Genomic DNA, 21394 nt, shown 5'->3' on the forward strand with positions numbered 1-21394 from the left:
GCAAATAAATTTACAGGGTCCTCAGCCCCCCATACGGAAATCGATTTACTCCAGGATCAATGGCGGAGTCACCGCTCAATCGACTGCATGAGAATTCCGGCATCTTCAGGGGTGCATTCCGATTTCTCGGCGAGCGAATTCAATCAGAACTAAAAATGCGGATAAATCGCGTCGCGAGTCGACGGGGACGCGCGATAAAAGCAAAACGTATTCCCTTCCTATTACGCGGCTTATTCGTTGCTCCGATCAGTCGGTCTTCCGCAGACTTGTAGACGCGTGGCTCGGTTGAAGAGTACCATCTCCGTTTTCCCTTTGTGGAAGTAGTATGGCCGTGGTGAATACAGCCGTTTGCGCCGAAGAGTGGCAGCCGCTCTTCCAGTACTCGATTTTCAATTTCCACGAAATCCGCTGCTATTTCGCGCTATTCGACTCGACTGCCGCTAGGCCAGCCTCTTCTTCTACCCTTCCGCGTGTTCCCTGTCGGGTTCCTCGTTCCACGTGGCTCCAAGATCCTTTGCACGCCGATGTACACCGGTTGGGAGCATTCTGAAAACGTACCAGCTCGGCCGTGCGTCGTTTCCACCTTCTGCTCTCAGAACGAACTCTCGAATCGTGGTCATCGATCCTTGCTCCTCGGTGCCTTCGACTAGCGATGGGACCGATCCATTAACACTCCCCTAAAACGAGTCCGAGGGAGTGGTTTTGGGTATTGTAACATGTTTTCGTCCAGCTTGATGTGGATCGAGTCAGCAATGGAATCAATTGATCATGAATGATGTTTTTAAAATAGATATGCAGTCAGTCCCATAAATATTCGTACCCTCTATGTGTATTGACAAAATTTGTCTGAATTAAATAAATGTCACATCTACCATTTAATTTAAACAAACTTTTTCAATGAACATAGAAGGTACGAATACTTACGGGACTGACTGTAGATCGAAGGGCTTCAGGAGTTGTTCATGTTGATCCAATTACATTTAATTAAAATACAAATGTAAGCATGTGGGAGCAAACGGTCGTAGACCACGAGCTAATTTTATTTTAAGTTTTTCTTTTGATTTTGATCGAAATTTTCCACTGGACTCTAAAAATAAAGAGCTTAAACAAAATTCAGAATAGATGATCAAAATTCTAACAGTTGCCAGCGTTCCCTCCTCAGTTCCATCGCTACCAACGACCTCATACTTCGCGGGAACGTCCAACAAAACCGTAGGATCGTTCACGAGCTTTCGACTCGGCAAACCATGCTCCACTTTCTCGATCCTCCGTCGGCCCCCACGGTCCGTCTTTCATCGTTTTCCTGGCTTGTTACACGGCTTACCCCGCCAGCTAAATGGCGGCCGTTGCAGGTCTTTCGGGTTCCACTGATTGGATGGTTTAGGTCGGCACGCATGAATGAGTCGATGCGGAACTACTGGATCAATCGGTGCTCGGTGAGGGCAATCCGATTCAAAGCGTGTAAGGTATTCGTTTTCGAGTTCTCTGTTCTCAGTGTACGTGTGCACGCGTAATTCCCGGTTCTCCCGTGAAGCCACGTTGATCCAGCCTTCAGTTCCGTCAGACTTCGATCCTCTTCCGCGCCGTTACATAGCCTGGCATCCGGTTTCCGTTTCAGGGAACCGTTCCATCGGCTGGAACAGGCGCGATCCCGCGGGCTGCAAAGTTTATTTTTCGGGAACGTGAAAAACATTCAAAGCGGTTCCCCAAACGGCACGAAGAAGAATGGCATATGAGAGATGAAGAATAAACGAAAAAGGGTTGTGCGTGGTAGGGCGGGGAGCCGGGAAAACGGTCGATAAGAATTTTCACGGATCGAATCGCGTCGGTTCCATCCAATCCTGACGTCTGTCTCGTCCCTGTGATTCCGTTCTACACCGAGACACGCATACTCGTCGCTCGCTGTTCCGCGGCGTTGCTCGACCGGGACGTATTTCTCGTACTACTTGTTTAGTTTTATCGCATCATCTACGCTTTCTCGATTCTCTCTTTCTACCGCCACGTCGATCGAATCAGTCATCGCACCGCTGAATTATTCCTCGAAAGGAAATTTAACGGAGCCGTTACAAATAGCCGAGTGAACTAATATCGCGGTGTTTGAGTGTGGAGAAAATTGTTGAAGCTATTCACTAAACATTGTGTACGAGCAGATGTCCCAGTGTATAAATTTTTTTTCTAAATGCTCGAGAATAATTTCGTCTCGGGATGGAGTAGCTATTATAAACAAATTAGAAACTGTATTACTACTGCATTAAGAGTTGAAAAGCAAACTTCTTCCTACATTTCCCATCTCATTCGTCTTACAAAACTTTCTGAAATTTTCACTCCAGCGGTTTCTGCTTCACCTCGCGCTCTCATCCTTCACTCTCTCAGTTTACTGATACTTCAACTATAGAACAGTATATTTTACTTTTGTTATAAAAATAACAGATCATGTTTTAAGGAATACATCACTCATTCTAGTAGCTGTTGTATCGTCATATCATTGTATAGATGAGTTAATAAAATAAATTGAACCTGACTGCGTCAGCAGAAAAATTGAGGACTCGCGTTAATCGCGTTAATCTTGTTGGCGAGGAGTAGAAGATGAAAGAAAAATTGGGACAGGGGATGAAGAGATACCAGCGGAATTTCCAACGTCCGCATGGAACAAACGATAACGACGAATGGCGTGCCCGCACAATAATCCACGATCGGCTACACGCGAGCGGAAAATCGCCCGATGGATGCGTCCGCGATTTATTATCTTGTACATCGCGAGCGATGAAATAGCCTTCCTGGAAGAAAACCTCGCGGGGTTAGCTGAACGAAGTGCTGGGAGTCGAACCAGGCGTGAATCGTGGGTTATAAGAGATGACGGGCATGAGGGTAGTTAACACAGGAAACTCGTGAGATCATTAGTAGAATTATTAGAAAGCTTTGAGAAATGAAGTTGTATGTAATCCATTTTAAACTTAGTTCTTTTAAATTTTACTGGACTTTTCTTTTAAATTAACTTTTACATTTTAAATTTGAAATTGATTTGAAATGGATGATTTGAAATTTTGAAATAATTTTGATCAGAAGGAAGTGACTTGAAATAGCACTCAAGAAAAGAAAGTCCTCTAGGAATGCCTCTGACAAGAGAAGTACAATTACTACACTCCTATCAACTGATATTTCTTCGACATCCCTTGCGACTTCAGAGATATCAAACTCTGAAAAATCGATGTTTCTTTGTAGGGATGTTTTCACTTCCCTGAACTCGCTCTTTGGTACCACTAGCGAACAGAACCGTAATCGAGTTCATGTCCTGCATTTCTGCAAAAACTCGAGAACTTTTGGACTGTATCAATCGTCGAAGTTTCTTTGCGAGCCAACGATGGAAAAGAATGGTTTCGAGTAGAAGGCGAAACACTCCAAGTTTCCGTCGGTTGGAGGGCAGGCCGGCAGCAATTCAATCGGTTTCGCCCAATCAGCGACGCCGTTAATAGCAATCAACGAGCCTTCCCTTTCGGTCTTTGGCAAACGATCGGACTAATTACTGATCGGGATAAGGCGCGCGCTGTGGCAATATGTGCACGGATATCGGACGTGCCGTACTCCGCTCCTCTTTCCTTCTCGTTCCCGCCTTTGGCCGCCTCATTCACGGCTCCTCTCTCTCCGTTCACCCAGCCAACCCGACTTCCTTTTCTTGAAATCAGGCGGCAGCGATAGGGAAGCACGCGTGCGCTTCCGCGAGTCTGAAAAGAAAAGGACGGACGTTGAAATTGAACCGAGTACGAGAGCGAGACACGATGGGGCCAAAGGGTGAACGAGGGAAGAAGGACGCTGGAGGACGCAGAAAGGGCGAGAAAGACGGCAAACGGTGGAAAGGGAACGGAGAGGGTGAGTTTTCAGTGTGCGATAACGACTGGCATCAGCAGTGCGCCTCTACCTACCACCTTCGTAGTCCTACGAGCTTAATGTACATAGAAGCAAAGAGGGTAAGGCTGGAAAGGGGTGAATCAGCGAGAGAGGGAGCGAGAGAGAGAGAGAGAGAGAGAGGAAAGCGAGGAAGCAAGGTGTACTATACGTCAAGACAATAAGTACCATTAAGATAACAGTGGGGGGGAACTTAGATAACCCCCGCATGAACCTCGAGGGTCTGTAATGGAGGATTCCATTTTATTTCAGCGTTATTTTTACCATATCCACTGGAGAGCTACGACCAGTCGCCAGTTTTCGTTAACGATCTCTCGACTACTGCGCGCTCAGATAAGCCGAAGTTTAATTCCAAGACGCGATTGAATACTCCTTTGCACCTAAGGTCTTTCGCGAAGAGCGTCGTACGCGCTCACAGGTGTCCCATAAAAGAACAAGCGCGATTTCTTTCGCGTAGCCTTGTCGGATAACTGCCCCAGTAATTGGACGATTAAGGACAAATTTCCTGTCCCCTAAAAATCAGGTGTAAATGAATTCTCAATTCATAAAATAGTAAAAATAGGCTTTAGAGAAAATTGATCGTATTAACACATCGTTGACCGGTTACGAGTTAACTCGTATTTGAACTTGCATTATCTATTTCCATTTATGAGACCCAGAGCGATATTAGAATATTTGCAAAAGCTTTGCTCATCGTGTTTAGTTCTGTCGGTTTTTCATTTCAATTCATTATGTTGGTAAAATATAAATAAAGCTTATTGAAGTTTGTTTAGATTGGTTTAATTTCACATTCAATTACGAAATAATAGCCGGTGACATGAAGTCGCTACTGTGTAAAATTCCCGGTCAACAATGCGTTAATAATCGTACAAGAACGGCCGCTTTCAGACTTCTAATAACGCGCAAAAGGCTGTAAGCCACGAGCAGTCTCGCAGATGGTTCCTTTCGACCCCTCTGCGAAGGGTGGAAAGCTCGCTGGCGCAGGTGCTTTGTGTCCAAAGAAGCGTTACTTCGCAGGGAACTGTATTGTTCTCTGCAATTAATCGAATACTCGACTTTTAAAAAATGTAGCCTCATTACTTCTCCAACACGGTTCGTAAACGTTCGCAGGAGAGCGTTGAACGTCCACGACGAAGATTTGCCCGCGCATTACGAGGAAGCTTGAAATTTTATTGTTCCGGGGGTCTATTGTTCCGAAACTGTCTTCCCGTCTTTACTAATGACAATGATTAATATTGACCCACGTGCACGTTAAACCGAGTAATACAGTCTCCTCGAGAGACGCGGTGGGTAAACTTTAGTGTCTGCCAGCCCCACCTACGTAGGAGTCCTCGGGGATTCCGTAGCTCGTCGACACGACAGTCGCCGTCAAAAGTTAGGGTATATCATCCTGGCTCACGACGTGTGTCACGAATTCGACGTGACGAACTTTGCTATTCTTAATACCTAAGCCCTATCTCAGACTGTGGATCCGCGGAGTGGAACCACGGGCGTGCGAAACAGATCAGCGGAATCGTAATTATACGCCTCTGCCAAAGAAATTATTATTAACACGCTGCCAAGCTGAAACTCGTAGCAATACGTAAGAGGTTAAAATTTTGTCTCGAGAAAATTGAAAATTAAATGATCTTATATTTGTCGTAGTATATAATTTTTTAACCTCGCCAAATTCACGAATCCAATCCAGATTTATATTTATTAACACATCACTTCTGGAATAAATTTATTGTACTTCCTTAACGGAAAGTCCTGTCAACCCATTCCAGGATGACGTGGCGACCAACGTGGTAAAGTTAACGTCTAATAAAATCTCCATGCCAGCTTCTAGCACGAATGCCCATTATTCAAACACAAAGGATAGAACAAATGTTTACACGAACCTATTTCTTTACTTTGGCATTCCCTTTCTTCACCTATGAAGTTACGCTAACATATTTATTACCCTTCTCACGGTGGAGTGTGTATTGGCGAGACTTCAACCCCTTCGTAAACGCGGACTTTGAAACACAAAGAACGAGCAATTCTTTCGAGGTTTGATCGCTCAAGCATAGTTATTCGAGCAAATTCGATGACTATGACGCACAAAGGGCTGATCATCCGACATACCCCGCATTTCGCATGTAAGACACGCGCGCAAGACACAGCGGATAACTTTTCGATCGTGGAAGTTTGTTCGTTGTATAAGAAACGACGGGCAGGTCTCACGAATAATTCACCGAGCACCAGCATAAGTGGCATGGTCGTAAACGGACATATGTGATTCCGAAGGGATCCCGGATGCCGCTGGAAAGCGGATGGTCTTCCAAGTCATTAATTATACAAGTACCGTACGTACTTACCCGACGGCTTGCTGACGCGAATATTCAGCCAGTTCTATATAGAAAGCCCTGTTACGCCAATGGTGGAAGGGCGTGATAAACTTCTCTTTGAAGTGGCGTGCAACGTTCACTTTTAATTTCAGACATCGATCAATCAGGTTTGAATATTTGCCCACACGTCCTTCGTCTTGTTTCCAGCCTAGCAGGTAGCAATTTTGGATAGCTTGTCGGGGAATGGTCGATTCTCTGCTCGAGTATGTAAGTGAAGCTATTCGACACAGTTCCGTGGTAGGCTTAAACGACAGACCGCGGTTAAATCGCACCGTTTTCATTCCATCGACCGTGCACGTTCCTTTTAACTAGATGATATGCTAGTCTCTTTGGTCTGGGTTTCACGAACGAATCGACGTCGAGATTGATCGTAAATGGCATGTCTTCTTTTCGCGGAGTTCGAATCGACTTGGTGTAGTACTTTCCATGGGGCTGTAGAGACAATCGACTCGGATGAAAGTAAATTGACCTTATTGATTCTGTCGATGCCATCTATAATGAATTGGGTGTGCAGGCCACGCGGCTTGCAAACGTAGTCTCGTGCGATGCATTTCTCGAATCGAAGACAAGCGTCGATTGTGCACACGGTCTAAAATGAATCGACCTTCAGTCGAGCGAAATAACGATCCAACAATGCAAGCAATCGAGCAGTTATGAGAGCAAGCTTAAGTGGTATTTATTTATGAACGATTCATTTTACGTGATATTCATATATGATGGTACGTACAGATTGTTTTCTTTTTAACTGCGTGGCTCAAAGAATAAAATTACACTACTTCTAACAAATGAATTAAATGCGTTTACTGGTTATCATTTTATATGTATACTAGTGTAATACACAATGAATAATAAAAATAGAAATGTTCTTGATTTTTTTGTTGAAAATATTACGATATAAACAAATGTCCAGAAAAGTCAAGGCAAAAGGAATATTTTTATTAAATATAAGTTAATTGTTTCTTTAGATCAGGATCGATTTCTTTGGAATGCTAGATGCAAAGCCAATGTCCCTGGCTATTTCGGCCCTTGACGGAATTCGTCGCAAGTTTCGGTCGAGTTTACTTGTTAATGACTGTGTACATACCAGGAGCATGCTCAGATACCCTGGTGGCCACGTATTCGCCGATGTTGGCTCATCGGCATCAAATTGATGAAGAGAGTACCGGCTAGCGCAACGATAGAATCTTGTTAGCGCTACTGTCTCTTTTCTAGCGTGCCTTGTCGGCACACAACCGCGTCCAATCAATGTTTCCTCATGAATTATGTTCGATCGGTTTGCGAAACGGACTACCGATGCCCTGTTCGGACGCTGGGAAATCGTTCCTTTGTTTCGTGCCGCTGGATTGGACGACATCGTAAAGACGTTTCACGGTCCGAACATCTCCGTACCTTGATGCAGACCAAGTAGCTGATCGGTTCAAACTTAGGAATTCGTCAAAATTGCTATGAATTTCAAGGGAAAGGAAATATTAGTTTCTAAGGGAAATGTGACACCTTTGGGCAGTGACGAATCATTTTTGCTTGGTCTGACCCAGCACGGAATTAACTCCTTCCAAAACTGTTCTTTCTTTCTCTCTATAATACACTTAGTTTCAAATGTTTCAAGGTAAACAACTCTGCATGTATTTTTCATGAAAATAGAAGAAAATAAGTCTTTGTTGTATTCGTGAAAAGAGAATGTACATATTGGAATATGCACGGAAACGTGTACCTAGAGATCTGCGTAACTCCAGGACGGATACCCACCGTGCAACGTGAAATATTAATAATAGCCGATCGATACGAGGGATTTGAATTTTATCCAGCGCGGGTCCCGGATATCATTTAAAATTCAATTTGCTTTGGTCGACGAACGACGGTCAGCATGAAAATAATACAGCTCGCGAGCTGCTTGTGTATCTTTGCCTGCGGTACACGCTTTAAAGTCATTATTCACTGGCGGCCAGGAACTTTAATCGCGAAAAGTTTAATCACGCGATTCTAAAATTATCTACCCGCGTCGAGCTGGAGGAGGATTTCGTAGACTTAGCGGAGGTTGAAGGGTAGGTGTGGTTGGTGGAAACAAGAAAAAATGGAATGCTCTGAAGCGACGGAGTGCTTTCGCTCGTTGTTGATGGCTCGCTTTTAATATTTTGTTTTGTCGCGCTTTGTCTTGGATTTTTACTGATTCTTCCGTTATCCTGTCAATCATTAGTTTTTTCTTATGTTCAAAGGTTCTTAGAGGTTCTTGGGTCAGATGGAGTCATTAGAGGTCATCATAAACTCATAAGAACAACCAACCAAGTAACTGAAAAATGAATCGCTTATACCAACTATAAATTCTATCGAAATACGTATTTCGGTGGTTGAAGTGATCGTACAAATTAGGTCAATTGAATAATACGTCTCTGCAGGAACATCGGCACACTCCGAAATAATCATTAAAATTGCAAATAAATATTCATAATTAAATTTCTCAATAACACGTCACGATATCGTCGGGATATTGACAAAATCATGGGTCAATATCAGTTTTAATTTTCATTTGTTTCCATCAAATTGGCTCTTCCCTCGGGAGGTTAAGCGCAAATTGGAAAAATATTCGATGTCCGATAACAGTTTGATCTTTGGATCGTTATGCCTGCACCGCGTGAAATTTATCGCTCCAACTTTGAAACTCAAAAGTCATGAGTTCGCGAACAAGCTAAATTGAACAGTAAAAAATTCATACACGATAACTCGAGTTCATTTAAATGACAGAGAAATAGAGAGAATTTGAAGGAAAATTCGATTCTGTGGACGTCGAATTTCTGCGAAGCGCTCCGATACGAATTCGAACATAAACGATGTAGACGTGCCAGGTTGTGACTATGGTAGCGAGAGTTTCAATGGGACTGCGTTACGGATGGCTGCTTCAGCAAACGATACGCGTATCGCGTTCCAGTCGAAGCGAACGCGAGATACCACCCGCGAAACGAAGAACCTCGGGCCTTACGAGATTTACATGGCGTTTCGGGAATGTCTATCGGTTGAAAACCGATTGCATTTTCCGGCTAAATTGCCATGCAGACTGCTATTGATTCGAGATATAACTGTATTATTGAAGCAAATTCTCCAACTTCTCATTGGCCTGACTACTAATAATTATTTACCTCGAAAGCAAAATTTTAGTATGTGGGAGTCGCTAAAAATGGTGCGCGATAAGTTTACCTATAAAAAAACTGCCAACCACTGAGCGAGCGGAAATGAAGTCTGAACTAGGTCATTTGACATGGTTGCTAACGGGGAAACCCGTTAAATAGGGAACTAGCAGTAATTAACGCTGCTTCTCGGATCGCTCGGCGACCACGTAAATTCTCGTGGCTTCCTCGAACTTCGGCTCGCGGTTTCAGCTTTGGACGGGGTTGCGCGAGTAAGCCCTCGTCACTGAAATTCCCTAACGATAACGAAAGAATTCTCGTTCTCTATTCGGAGACAATAGGTTATTTGATGGACGACGCGGTGGTTGACGCGTCGTTAAAACGTGGGAGAGAGTTAATGGAATCAAAATATTCCAAGAAGACAAGCTTCGATTCATTCAATGGAAAATTGAATTTATTTTTTGTAAATTGTTTGTTTTCCATTCGTTATTCGACACATTTAGATATAACTTTTGCCCATCTTTGAGGATTTATCGCGTCGAATGGACACTAACTCCAGCGGAGCCGCTGAAAAGGAGAAAACCTGAAGAATGAAGAGGAAGCTCCGTGGCTGGAAGCGCGAGAGAAATAAGGGTTGAGAGAAAGAAGAACGAGCTTGTAGCGGGGAGAAGCAAGCGTCGGAAGTTTGAAGCCCTTAATTGCTTTTTAAAACTTTCAAGTTCGACTACGGTCCCGGGGCCCCCGTTCTTCGTCCTCGTCCCACGATCTCGTCCCGGTCGCACCCTTTGCATTCCACTTCGGAATGTTCAATATTAGTTTTCCCTATCGTAGCTGCAAACACGTTTGGCATTGGGGATAGGTGGAAGGGGTGCCCCAGCAGAGCCGCGCTAAGAGGGTGGCGATGCGCAAGAAAATAGAGAGAAAGGGAGAAAAGGCTGGTCAGAGCCGTCGATAACTAGCCTCGGTTTTTGCACTCGAAGCAATTAACGTTGCCCAGGAAAAAGAAGCCGCGGAGTTCCGTGGGGGTCGTTTCTATTGGTTTGTCTATCCTCCAGGGCGTTGAGCTCACTTTTCCTTCGCGAAACTTCGCGAAACCGTAAAGTGCCCCCGTCCTCGAACTTTAGACCGGTCCTTCTTTTCCCCGTTTCGCACGCGCCTGGCGAGCTTTCAGACCGGAAGACACTTTTATTGGGTCCCAAAGTTTCGTCGCGGCTATCGCCACCGACGGCGATCTGTCGGAACGGGTTGTTGTCAGACAAATTGCGCGAATCTACCGACGTTTGATTTCCTTTGTATCGCAGCAGAGCTAGGAAAAGCTCTGCGAAGTTCTACGTTATTATATTTGGATAGAAATCAGTTGGAGGACGATTTGCTTTTGCTCATCAGCAAAAGCGCAACCAAAACCCAGTTCATGTATTGTGGTTTATAAATATAAATTTCATTTTATTATCTATTCCAAGTGATCCAAAATAATAACGAAATATTCACATTCGCAGAAAACAGGTAGTAATAGCAACCGAAGTAGAAATAACAAGCACTGGTCAGACGCAAGAAGCACGTGACTCAAAAATGTTTAATTTCATGTTCTTAGAAATGTAGACTCGTGTCAAAAAATGTAACTTCATATTTTCGACTTAATTCTACGCATAAATCATTCTATACAGCCGAAGTAGAAATAACCAGCTCTGGTCAGACGTATAGGCACAGGTTCCAAAAATGTTTGCGATTCATGTTCTCAGAACCATAGGCTCGCGTCAAAAAATGTTACTCTACATTTGCTACTTACTTCTACGCATAAATCACCCTATACCTGCCCGTACCACCTGTTCTCACCCACTTTGTACGTTTATTTACGACCATGCCGAAGATGGCGCGACGAGTTCCCTCTGTCCTCGCGCGACAAAAACGCGCCATCCGTTTCACGGAGGTTCTTATTTCAGGTTCCCGGTAACGATACGCGTTTAATTTACATTTCGATCCATATTGCATGAGCGCCGAGCGATACTCCCCGACCAAATGTCCATTCAAATACGGGGCAGGACTGTATTTCGAAGGGGCGTTTGCGAGAAGGGGGATTGCTCGTATCTTCTCTCCCTGGAGTTTCTTTCTCGATTCAGAAACCTTGAGGAGGGTCCGAAGGCCTTTCCAGACGAGCTTTTTTCCCAGAAGTGACTCGCCGACCGACCGATATCTCGCCCACTCGAAATTGGAGCACGATTTTTGCATTCGACCACCACCTCGAGATGTCAGAGAAGCAATCTGCTCTGGAACCCTTACGATTACGAAACTTTCAAGAATTTTCTTTGCGGAAACGAGCGATCATATGGATTCGGAACTTTGCAGGAATGTTTGTTCCATTAACTGTTTCCAGACCGTTCAATTCATCATTACATAACGAAAATGGCGAAAAAGGAAAATTGATTGTTTTGAGGCGACAGACCAGAATGTCCCCTTAATCGCTTAGCACGGCACGAGAGGCGAGGTGGTGGAAAATGGAGGTCGGGGGAACAAAGAAAAGGAAACAAACGAACTCAAGCGGAGCAGGGTGTTCCGATCCAACAAAAGAGTTCTTCTTGCGATCCATTATGGTTCGTTATATTCTGACTTCTGACTAATCTCCTTTCTCTCGTCGCGAGACTCATTGTTACCAGGAGATATTGGAACTCTCTAGCCCGATTATTCGTAATAGCGTTAAGCAATTAAGTCGAAACTCCTGCCGTGGCGTTAAAAATACAATTAAGGTGGATGGTGTAGGCGCGTCATTTTCAATATTCTCACCCCTCGGCGCTAAGGGCTCGACGACGCCGGGCGTCGACTAAATCTTTTATGGGACGAAGGGACCATTTGCTCGCGTCGCGAGTGACATCTTTAACTTTCTAAATGGGATCCCATCTCACGGATTCAACGACTATTGGGAAGTATAATCGCGAGCTACGAGTCCTCGCGAGATAAACGCACGGGTCAGGGATAAAGGCGAGAATAGAGGGGGCTGAAACGCGGTGAGAAAGAGGGAGTGATTTCACCGTTTCGAGAGCAAGGAACAACAAAGTTTCTTAATGAAGAATAACGCTCCCACCAAAGGAAAGATATTTCCACTTAAACGAAGGTCTTCCGTAGTCGTTCCTCCTTTGCTTTCAGTCGACGGGAATTGCTCTCCATTTCTCCCTTAATCTCTCTTTGCTTCTCGCGGAACGTCGCGTTCCGACTTCCCTCTATATTGATAGCGCTATTACATGCCGATCAGACTTCCCTTACAAGGGGACTTGAGTGTTAAAAATACACATCGAAGGCGCTTGATCATTACCCAGTCGAAGTTTCTTTAGTGGCAGGTCGTAGAAATATCTAAATAAGTTTTTATTTCACTTTCAAAAGATTTAGAAACAGTAACAAAAAATTTATTTCAAAAATCTCGCTTTAATATTGGTTCTATTACATTTTGCTATTTCAGTCTAATATAAGTTTATCAAACATTTTCTAACTCCCTTTTGATTTTGAAATTTATTAATTTAACATTTTATGAACGTCGAAATATCGCAGGTACATACTTTCGTAATTAAATGAAGTAAAATTAATTTAAATGTCATTCTCTCGCATAATTAATATCGCCGCAAATATCGCAGAGAAAACCAGCATTTAATGTATCGTTATTTCTAGAATTGTTCGTTACGGAATATTTCAAAGTTGGAATTCGCATAAATTGAAAATTTCATTCCATATATATACGTCTATATCAAATACATATACGTTACATTCTGAGAAATGTTAAAATTAAGGGTACTAAATTTAATTACTTGACTTTTCTATTAATTTGCTTGCCAATATGTCGTCAAATTTCTATTAAAATGATCTAAACGATCGCATGCTAAGTTTAGTTTTTCCACAAGATGACGTATACACCTTAATTATATAATATCTCTAATAACCAATAATAGTTCGCAGCATTATCAACCTAAAATATCAAAGTAAATGCTTTGCAAGTTATCTGCAGAAACAAAATTCGGCCCATAGATGGTTAATTCAAGCCCATCTCAAGACGAATACGATATTTATTCTCAAATATTCCACGACCCCAACAACTTAAGCCACTAAATGCAGGCAAGATATTTTTTCCCGTCTCCCACCTAGCTACAAAATTTCATTAAGATCAGTGCATAAGACTTCTCGCGATCCTCGTAATGCAGTGGCACACCGTCCACAGCCCAAAGCCCCTGCAGAACGAAATGAAGTTTCTTGTCCCCCCGATGGAGGCTAGAAATTTCCCCAGAAATAAGCGACTCTATATTCTATTCGCCGCTTACCTCCCATCGCCCAGCCACTTAAGGAATTCCAGACTGCATAAAACTAAGAGAAACTCTTTGAACGTCCAACGCGAAATTCCACGACCGAAACTTTTCGCGTCGCGCCGGGCTCCACCGAAATTGTTACGGATCCCGCCTTTGTCCCCGCAGGAGGGTTTATCCCTATCCAGGGAATCCTCATTCAAAGCACGACGGCCCCTCCTATCGATCGTTCCCCAGCATGCGACGCGTTTAATTTTCTTAATGATCGGCTCACTGCCGAGCGCGCTGTGAAAGAGGTTCAGACAGAAGCGTGGCTCCGTATGACGTCGTCAAAGAGGCTCTTCGGGCACGGCCGATAGCGTCAGATCGCGTGATTCCGTCCAAGCCTCTCACGCGATGCCCATTTCCTCCTATCGACCTTCCATCTCTTCGGGGCCGACTCGGGGCTGCTTTGGAATCTTTCGATCTTGTGGGATCTAGGTCGCTCGACGCCCTCTGTACCTATCCCAACCCTATCCAATTCAGGTAAACGGCGCCCAATTGTCTCGGACGGAGCGAACCGTAGGCACAGAAACACGTAAGCCCGATGATTTCTTGGGCTGGGGATCGCAGCCACGATGATTATCGAAGAACGGCCCGATGGCTGACGCGTGAGTCGCCTGCGATATTCGACTCCATCCGACCACTGTGTAATTCCGTTTGACCATCCCAAATTATGAGGGGAGTTCGATAAATTCGTGAAATTTTGTTCAGTGCTCCAACGAGGAGTTTCACTTTTGGGAAATGGGTAGGTTGACTCATCGTTACGAGAGATTAGAAAATAAAATATAAGAGGTGTCTTAATCCTACAAATATAGTCAGTCCCATATATATATATATTTGCACCCTCTATGTTTATTGAAGAAATTTGTTTAGATTAAATAGTAGATTTGATGTTTCCAAGTGTATTCTCGTAACGAGTCCATTTACAAGCTTGCCGTTGTATCGATGCCTAGAATTTATTGTACTCCACTCGTCCAATTCGTACACGTTTAGGGTAGGTCGATTTTTCACTGATGGTGCACGTTTTGTCGTTACCAGTTAAGAACCGCGTGCTGGCTTATCTAGCGTTATAAAACGATAACAGGATAATTCGTGGGACTCGTTTGGCCGCTGAATACCAATGTCACCGCGGCTCGGAACAGTGAAATTTTAGGACCCACCGAAGAGGTTGTTTCCGACTTTAATCGGGAGGGATGTTTGAGAATTTCACTGTCGCGCGCCGATTAGTTGGCCGCAATTTGGATTGATAAACTGGCGCTGATATACATTCCCCTCTGTGACTATTAAGATACTCAAGTGAAATTGACCTAAAGGAACATTAGATCATGCTTCATATAACACACACTTTAACTCGTTGGTCGCCACGTCACCCAGAAATGGGTGACAGGACTTTTCATTATGGAATTAAAAAAATTAATTTCAAAAGTCAGACAATAATGAAAATAAATTTTGATAGGATTTGTGAATTTGGCGAGTTTAACAAATTAAATACTACGACAAATGTCAAACTATCTGATCTTCAATAGCCTAGAAAGAACATTTTAACTGTATAGAAATTTTCACGAGTTGCAGCCTGGCAGCCAGCGCGTCACACATACGTGCATGATTAATTTAAAAAAGAACAACGCGTATTAATGATAACATCTGAAAAGGGTAATCAACCTCTCCCCCAAAACGAGTAGAAAGAATCTGTTAATAAAAGATTGATGGACAGAGAGGATCGACGCGACAAATCTCATCATTGTAATTAGTTTAGGACTACTTGATAAGGGCTCCCCCGGCCCAATGAAACATTGACGAGACTGCATCTGGCCAATGCTCCAATCAAGTGTGATTGTTCGAAATTGTGAGTAGCCGAGGACCCCGCACGTTTGGCACATAACGCGGATCGATATCCATGTTTCGAGGTCGACCACGACCAGTGGATAGGAATACCATTGCTGGTATTGTACGGGACGGCAGGCCACCCTCTCGCCGTGTCCCTTCTTTTCGAGGGTGCAGCCTGTGCGGGCGCACGACAGACACAGATTATCGGTACACACAATGCGGAATTGATCCCTGAGGCATGCCTCTACGTAAAACTTTCGGAGATGAAAATGCTCCGGATTGATTGTTCGCTCGTGCTTCACGTGGGAACATTCGGGCTGCGCCACGTGAATAAACCGAACACGTTTCGTCGGAACATGTATTAAACGCGACCAAAGGGTGGGTTCAGCTATTTTGCAGCGAGATGCTGGTTCCTAAGTATATCTTGGGAGACCAACTTGTTTTCTTTCGAAGGAACATCGGAATGGGGGACCGATAGGCGTGGGCGAAGGGCTTGTACCGTTCAAAATAATTGGAAGATTGCGTGCTCGAACAAACGTTCCAAATGTTGTACATTCTGTACGAAATGAAACAGCAGAGCATGCAAATCATTTTTACAAAGCTAGTAACTTTGGGAACATGGTTACACGTAGAATGTATTCGCACTGATTTCGTTCCATTTCTGATTTTGGCCAAGTGAAACTAAATTCACTAGTGAAAATTATTTCGAAAAATCTTTTCCGTAGTTGACACCTGGCTGAAATTTTTTAAATTGAATTATGCGAAGAAAAACAGGACGTTATTGATCCCATAACCGAAATAAACAATTTAAAATTTGATACACGCTTCTGCGTTTATTGTTTCATTTTGTTGAATCCGAACAAATATTAATTACTCCACCAAAATAGATAGACACTTGACGAACCACCTGCATTTGAATCTCTCTTTCAAAATTAATTTCATCTACCACACTATGGAAACCTCTTGCGTGGGAACTCTGTACCGGCAAAACTCTAGACTGCCCAGTTTTAGTGCGGGATAAACTATTCTCATTAGCCTCGCGTTTGTAATATTTGATTCATCCTCCAGGCAGCAAATCCTTTAATTATTTTGAGCGGTGTATGAAGCATAGCATCAGCGGGGCAGTACAAACGCCACTGAAACGATTGAAACGTTGCGCACTTTACAGCACTCGAAGTTGGCATTACACGCAACCGGAATTTCGTACGAGTGCGCGCAGATTTCATACGCGATTTCATCGTGAAATCTGCGCGCACAGGGCGTGCGCTAATTTCCCAGCCGCGTCGTACAAAACCAAGCGTACACTATTTTGTGCTTGGCGCCACGCCAGGAACCAAATAAATACACGTATCACCCAGGATAACGTCATTCCGCTTCTGGAGAGGCGAATCGTAAATGAATCCAGTCTACCGCTCTTGAAATCGAACGATTTGTGGCTGTCGAATAGTTTGATTTACGAAACGTGTTGCTGTAACGGTCCATAACATCCTGTTTCATGTCGTTTTGTTTTGGTTTTCGCACGAGTAACCTGTGTCAGCTTGTGTGTACAAAGTAGCTTGAGAGAATCAATGTTCATGTTCGTGGAAGATTTTCGTGGGATATATTAGTCATTGGACTTTTTATAGATATAAATTGCATCATATAGAAGTGAATCACCACTGATTGCTAGCAAAAATGTGGAACTAATTTTGTAAATCAATTCCCCGTGTTAACACGAATCGAAAAGTTCTTTTCCGTTTTGGAATCCGACGCTTGGTTCCCGAGATAGGAGCAGCTGAAGTTTGTGCGCGCGAACGCATAGTTTCGCGACCCATGCGCTCACGATTGCGTAGTCTCGTGCTTCATGCGCTCGCGCGCGCATAGTCTCGTGCCGCTTGAGCGCGCGAACGCATCCATGACTGGGACACCAAGAGTCGAAGTCGCGGTGGTAAACTTTAAACGCTCGTATCTCGATAAAGAAGCATCGAATTGCAAAGCGGTAAAGGACTTTTCGGCTTCATTTCAAACAAGGAATCGATCCCACCTAATTTCATTTTGAAATAACAACTTTTTCATTCGCTGATTTATATTTTTATTTATTTATTTCGGGTGCTAGTGTTTAATTATATTATAATAAAACTCATGTATGGGTGACAGGGATTTTCATTGAACTAAAAGTATTAATAGGTACTGAAAGTTGAGTATCAAAGAAAATAAATTTGAATGAAATACTTGAATTTCGTTGAAATTACAAAAATAAATAGTACAATAAATGTTTGATTATGCAGTTTCCGATAGTCCGTGAATAAAATTTAATCACGGTAGAAATTTTTAAGAGCATCAGTCTAGCAGTCAACGTGTTAAGGACTATGAATGTTACCATCTATTTACTTTCTTAAAATGAATAACTTATTTTCGTCCCGATCTTAAGATACAAGAGTTCTTTATATCTCAGCCATTAGCACGATTGATCTTTTCGCGTGTCGTGTTTGAGCACTGCCAGCAATCGGATCGCGATTAATTAATTTCACCTCGATAACGGGGGATCGTATGATGTCGATCATGGAGGAGGTGTTGACTTTCAAGGCTGGCGAGGAAAGGATAGATTCAGCCTGGGCGCCTATCTAATTTCAAACCTAGCCGATATAATTCGATCGCGATAAATTCCACGCGAACGACCACCGGGGAAATATTACTCCGGGCAAGCGTGCCGACGCGGCCCTTCGAATGCGATTTATTCGATTCCGTGTTATTCGCCACTCTATTACGGCGCCCTCGCTAATCAACTTACGCCGATTCCGTTTTAGTCGCGCGGCCAGAAACGAAGGTGAAAGGGATAGGGGCTTGGGGGGCTTAGTCTGAAAGCAGGAGTCATCGATAACGGGACACGGGTTAACGCGATGTACATGGGAACGCTTTTCCCCCTTTTCGCCGTGCGGGTCGAAACACTGGAATATGCGACTCGTCGACGACGGTGAGGGATATTGCGAAAGTAAAAGGGTTAAATTAAAAATTCTCGGTCGAGTGCTCCGTCCTTCGAGTCGAGAATATTCCTGGCGGAATTTCAACGCGAAAGAGGAAAGCTCGGGGGCGACCCCATACCCGAAGGCTTCGAGTCTTATAGCAAGCCGGGCATAAAAGGCGGGGCTTTGTGCCTCCGTAAGCCGTCCTTATCGATATTTTTCGATAACAAAAGTGAAGTATTCGCTGCCTCGACTCGACTCGACCACGATTCAGCTTCCACCCGAGGCATGACCAACGAACTGCCCGTGTGGGCACTTTTCACCAACTGTGGCCAAAGATGTCGTGGACGGGGTAGTTCATGAATCTAGGGTGGGAATGTTACCGATATTATCGTTTGACACTGATGTTAACTACACTGTGCTATCGACAGTGGTAGACGTTCTCTACGATTGCTAGTAGAGGCTAGACCAGAGGACTGCTTCCTAGACAAAAATATTTTACGTAGAACTGAATTGAATAATGTACGAAAAAATTGTATATAATTCATTTATAGTACAATCTATAAGAGTTGCATACAAAAATTTCAAAACTGTCATTTGATCGGCCGTGGTAGGTTTAATGTTAAAAAATCAACAGTCATGCCAAGGAAAATAAATTTCTTGAAAAATTGGTATTTACATTTTAATTTGATCCCCTGCTTATATTTTCTTGCTGTGACGTTGACAGTGATCTTCACCCTTGCCCTCACCTTCAGTCAGTTGTCCACGTTTGATCTAATTTTTCTCTCTGTGTTTTTTCAGAACGACACGATGCAAGTGGTCTGGCAGTATCACGAGAAGGAGCCAGTGTCCGCCGCGGGTGGGTTACCGGAGCAAGGATCTGTTCGAGGATCCAGACCCTTATATCTAGTGCAAAGGGACGCGCAGCCGAAGCAAAGCCCGCGCAACCAAGAAGCCGAGCAGTCGCTTAAAACGTGGGACATATTGAACCAGCAGGTCGGTATCGGAGTCATTTATCCACGTCCCCTCGCGGCTCCCAGACGATCAATTACCGCCACGCTGTGTTTTATTCTTATGCAACGAACCTCAGCGGCTGGGCCGTACCCCGTTCGACGGCCGATGATGCGCGAAGCTGGCGGGGATCGCGTGGGCGGAAAATTATGGTGTAATACGAGCCATTGCGTGGCGAATATATCCCATAATATGATTATACCGCGTGGAAGAAGGATACGACGCGACGCAGCGCCGTCTTACGTATGCATAATGATAGAGCCCGGCGTTGGTGGTAATAATATAATGGATAGGTATGCTTACGGGATTTTGGGTGTTAGGAAAATTAACGGTTCGCGGAGAGGAGGATTGGCGAGAAACGAGCTGGATATCTTCGTGTACACAACGCCACGTGGGGGGAATGTTTACCTGCACGGGCACTTTTCGACGCGGACGCGTTCCTTGGGACTTGGGGCTCGAAGTGGCCGCTACTGGCCTAGGAAAGTTTATGTTTATTGTCACGTCTGGTACTCTCGAGGATCTCTCGAGTTCGTGGTTGTTTGGAAAAGGATGTTCCACTATCCAAGAATCCCCTTCTCCGAATCTCCTATCGGTATGAATAATGGACGCGATATTGTATTAGGCTAAAGGTATAAATAATGAGGAAATTCAGAGGGGTGCTCGAGGAAAGTTTTATGGTATCTTGGCAGTCAACGTGATAAACGAACTTTCTATCCATGACTCGATACCACCCCTGTCGTGGAGTCCACGCGTCAGGGTACACCATGTATCGCGCGACATGAATTCCAACGATCCCATCTCGCAATGACTGGTGCCAAAAAGGACCAAACGGAAGATATCCTATTCGCACAAAGAACGCCTAGTAGAATCAGAGAGCTTCCATTGCTTTTATCCCGAGTCCCGGACGTCCCTAACGCAATCTCGCCACATGGCCGCTAATTTCGTTGGCCCGTTTCTGGTCGAGTTCTATCCGCAATCTGTTCGCGTAAAGGGGGCCATTATTCGTCCCTTCGAAGGAGCCTGGAGTTTTGTTGCTCCGGTCCCGATACTCTAGTCGTTTCAGTCACGCTTCCGTTTCTTGTGAACATAATTAACTGAAGACTTTGCCACGGGAACAGGTTGCCTTTTTTTATTATCCACTTCTGGACGAGAACGTGGCTTAATAATGAAAACGTAATGTTTTTATTTCCTGAATAATATTCGCCTATAGGGATAACTTTGACGCTTTGAGGTGGAGCATGATCGCCGAGGAGAAGCTATTTTTCATTCTCCCACAAGGGGAACGTGATGTACTTATAATAATGTCTGTCGAAATAAGGAGTTTGCAACTATTCTTAAAGTTTTCATAGTGAAATTTCCGCGAAAACTTTCGAGGCCTCTGTTCCTGGTTTCCCGAGTTTCCTCGGATAATTGAACAATAGGTAAAAGCTTGCGATGCGATGGTAGGTTCATGAATGGGCGCTTTATGAACAAACGTATAGAAATATCGTGGCGTAAAAATAAAATTCAAATTAGTACCCCTCTTTGGCGTGTCTCCCAGAATAACATTTCAGTCTTTCTATGTAGCTGGGTCTTTATATAGCAAGTCATAATTATAATAACTTGTTTATAATGATGACTCAAATCTCCATTGGCGTCTCATAGACTACAACATATTTTAATTTTAACAAAATTTTAATTCTGATAAAGCCTAGGTTCCACAGTGATTAAGTCAAGTGACCCCCAGATGTCATCCTAGAGTCAATGTGGCAAGGTCTTTGAATTATTCTACAATTAAACATTTTGTCCAGTGTTGGGAAATTTTGCCCCGATGTGCAAAGTCAGGCATGGAACTCTGTTCGCACGCGAGATGAATGTTCGAACGCGTTTAACGTTCAGGCCGGGCGCTAGTGGATTTTTAT

The 21394-nt window shown here is 43.9% G+C and overlaps 1 protein-coding gene and 1 long non-coding RNA gene across 3 annotated transcripts in view; one reads left to right on the top strand and one right to left on the bottom strand.

The window, feature by feature from the left end:
* Positions 1-21394, top strand: part of LOC128888496 (MOXD1 homolog 2) — a 222454-nt gene that overhangs the window by 184277 nt on the left and 16783 nt on the right. For both annotated transcript variants that reach the window (XM_054145390.1, XM_054145389.1), the window contains exon 4: positions 19284-19478. In XM_054145390.1, the coding sequence (XP_054001365.1) occupies positions 19284-19478 (195 nt within the window). The remainder of the gene's footprint in view (positions 1-19283; positions 19479-21394) is intronic.
* Positions 3005-6656, bottom strand: LOC128888505 (uncharacterized). Its single transcript, XR_008460278.1, has 3 exons — positions 6243-6656; positions 4072-4415; positions 3005-3722 (listed from the first exon to the last, which is right to left on the bottom strand). It is a non-coding gene; the product is annotated as an uncharacterized LOC128888505 (long non-coding RNA).

Source organism: Hylaeus anthracinus, unplaced genomic scaffold, assembly GCF_026225885.1.
Source record: "Hylaeus anthracinus isolate JK02 unplaced genomic scaffold, UHH_iyHylAnth1.0_haploid 11994, whole genome shotgun sequence".
Lineage (NCBI taxonomy): Eukaryota > Metazoa > Arthropoda > Insecta > Hymenoptera > Colletidae > Hylaeus > Hylaeus anthracinus.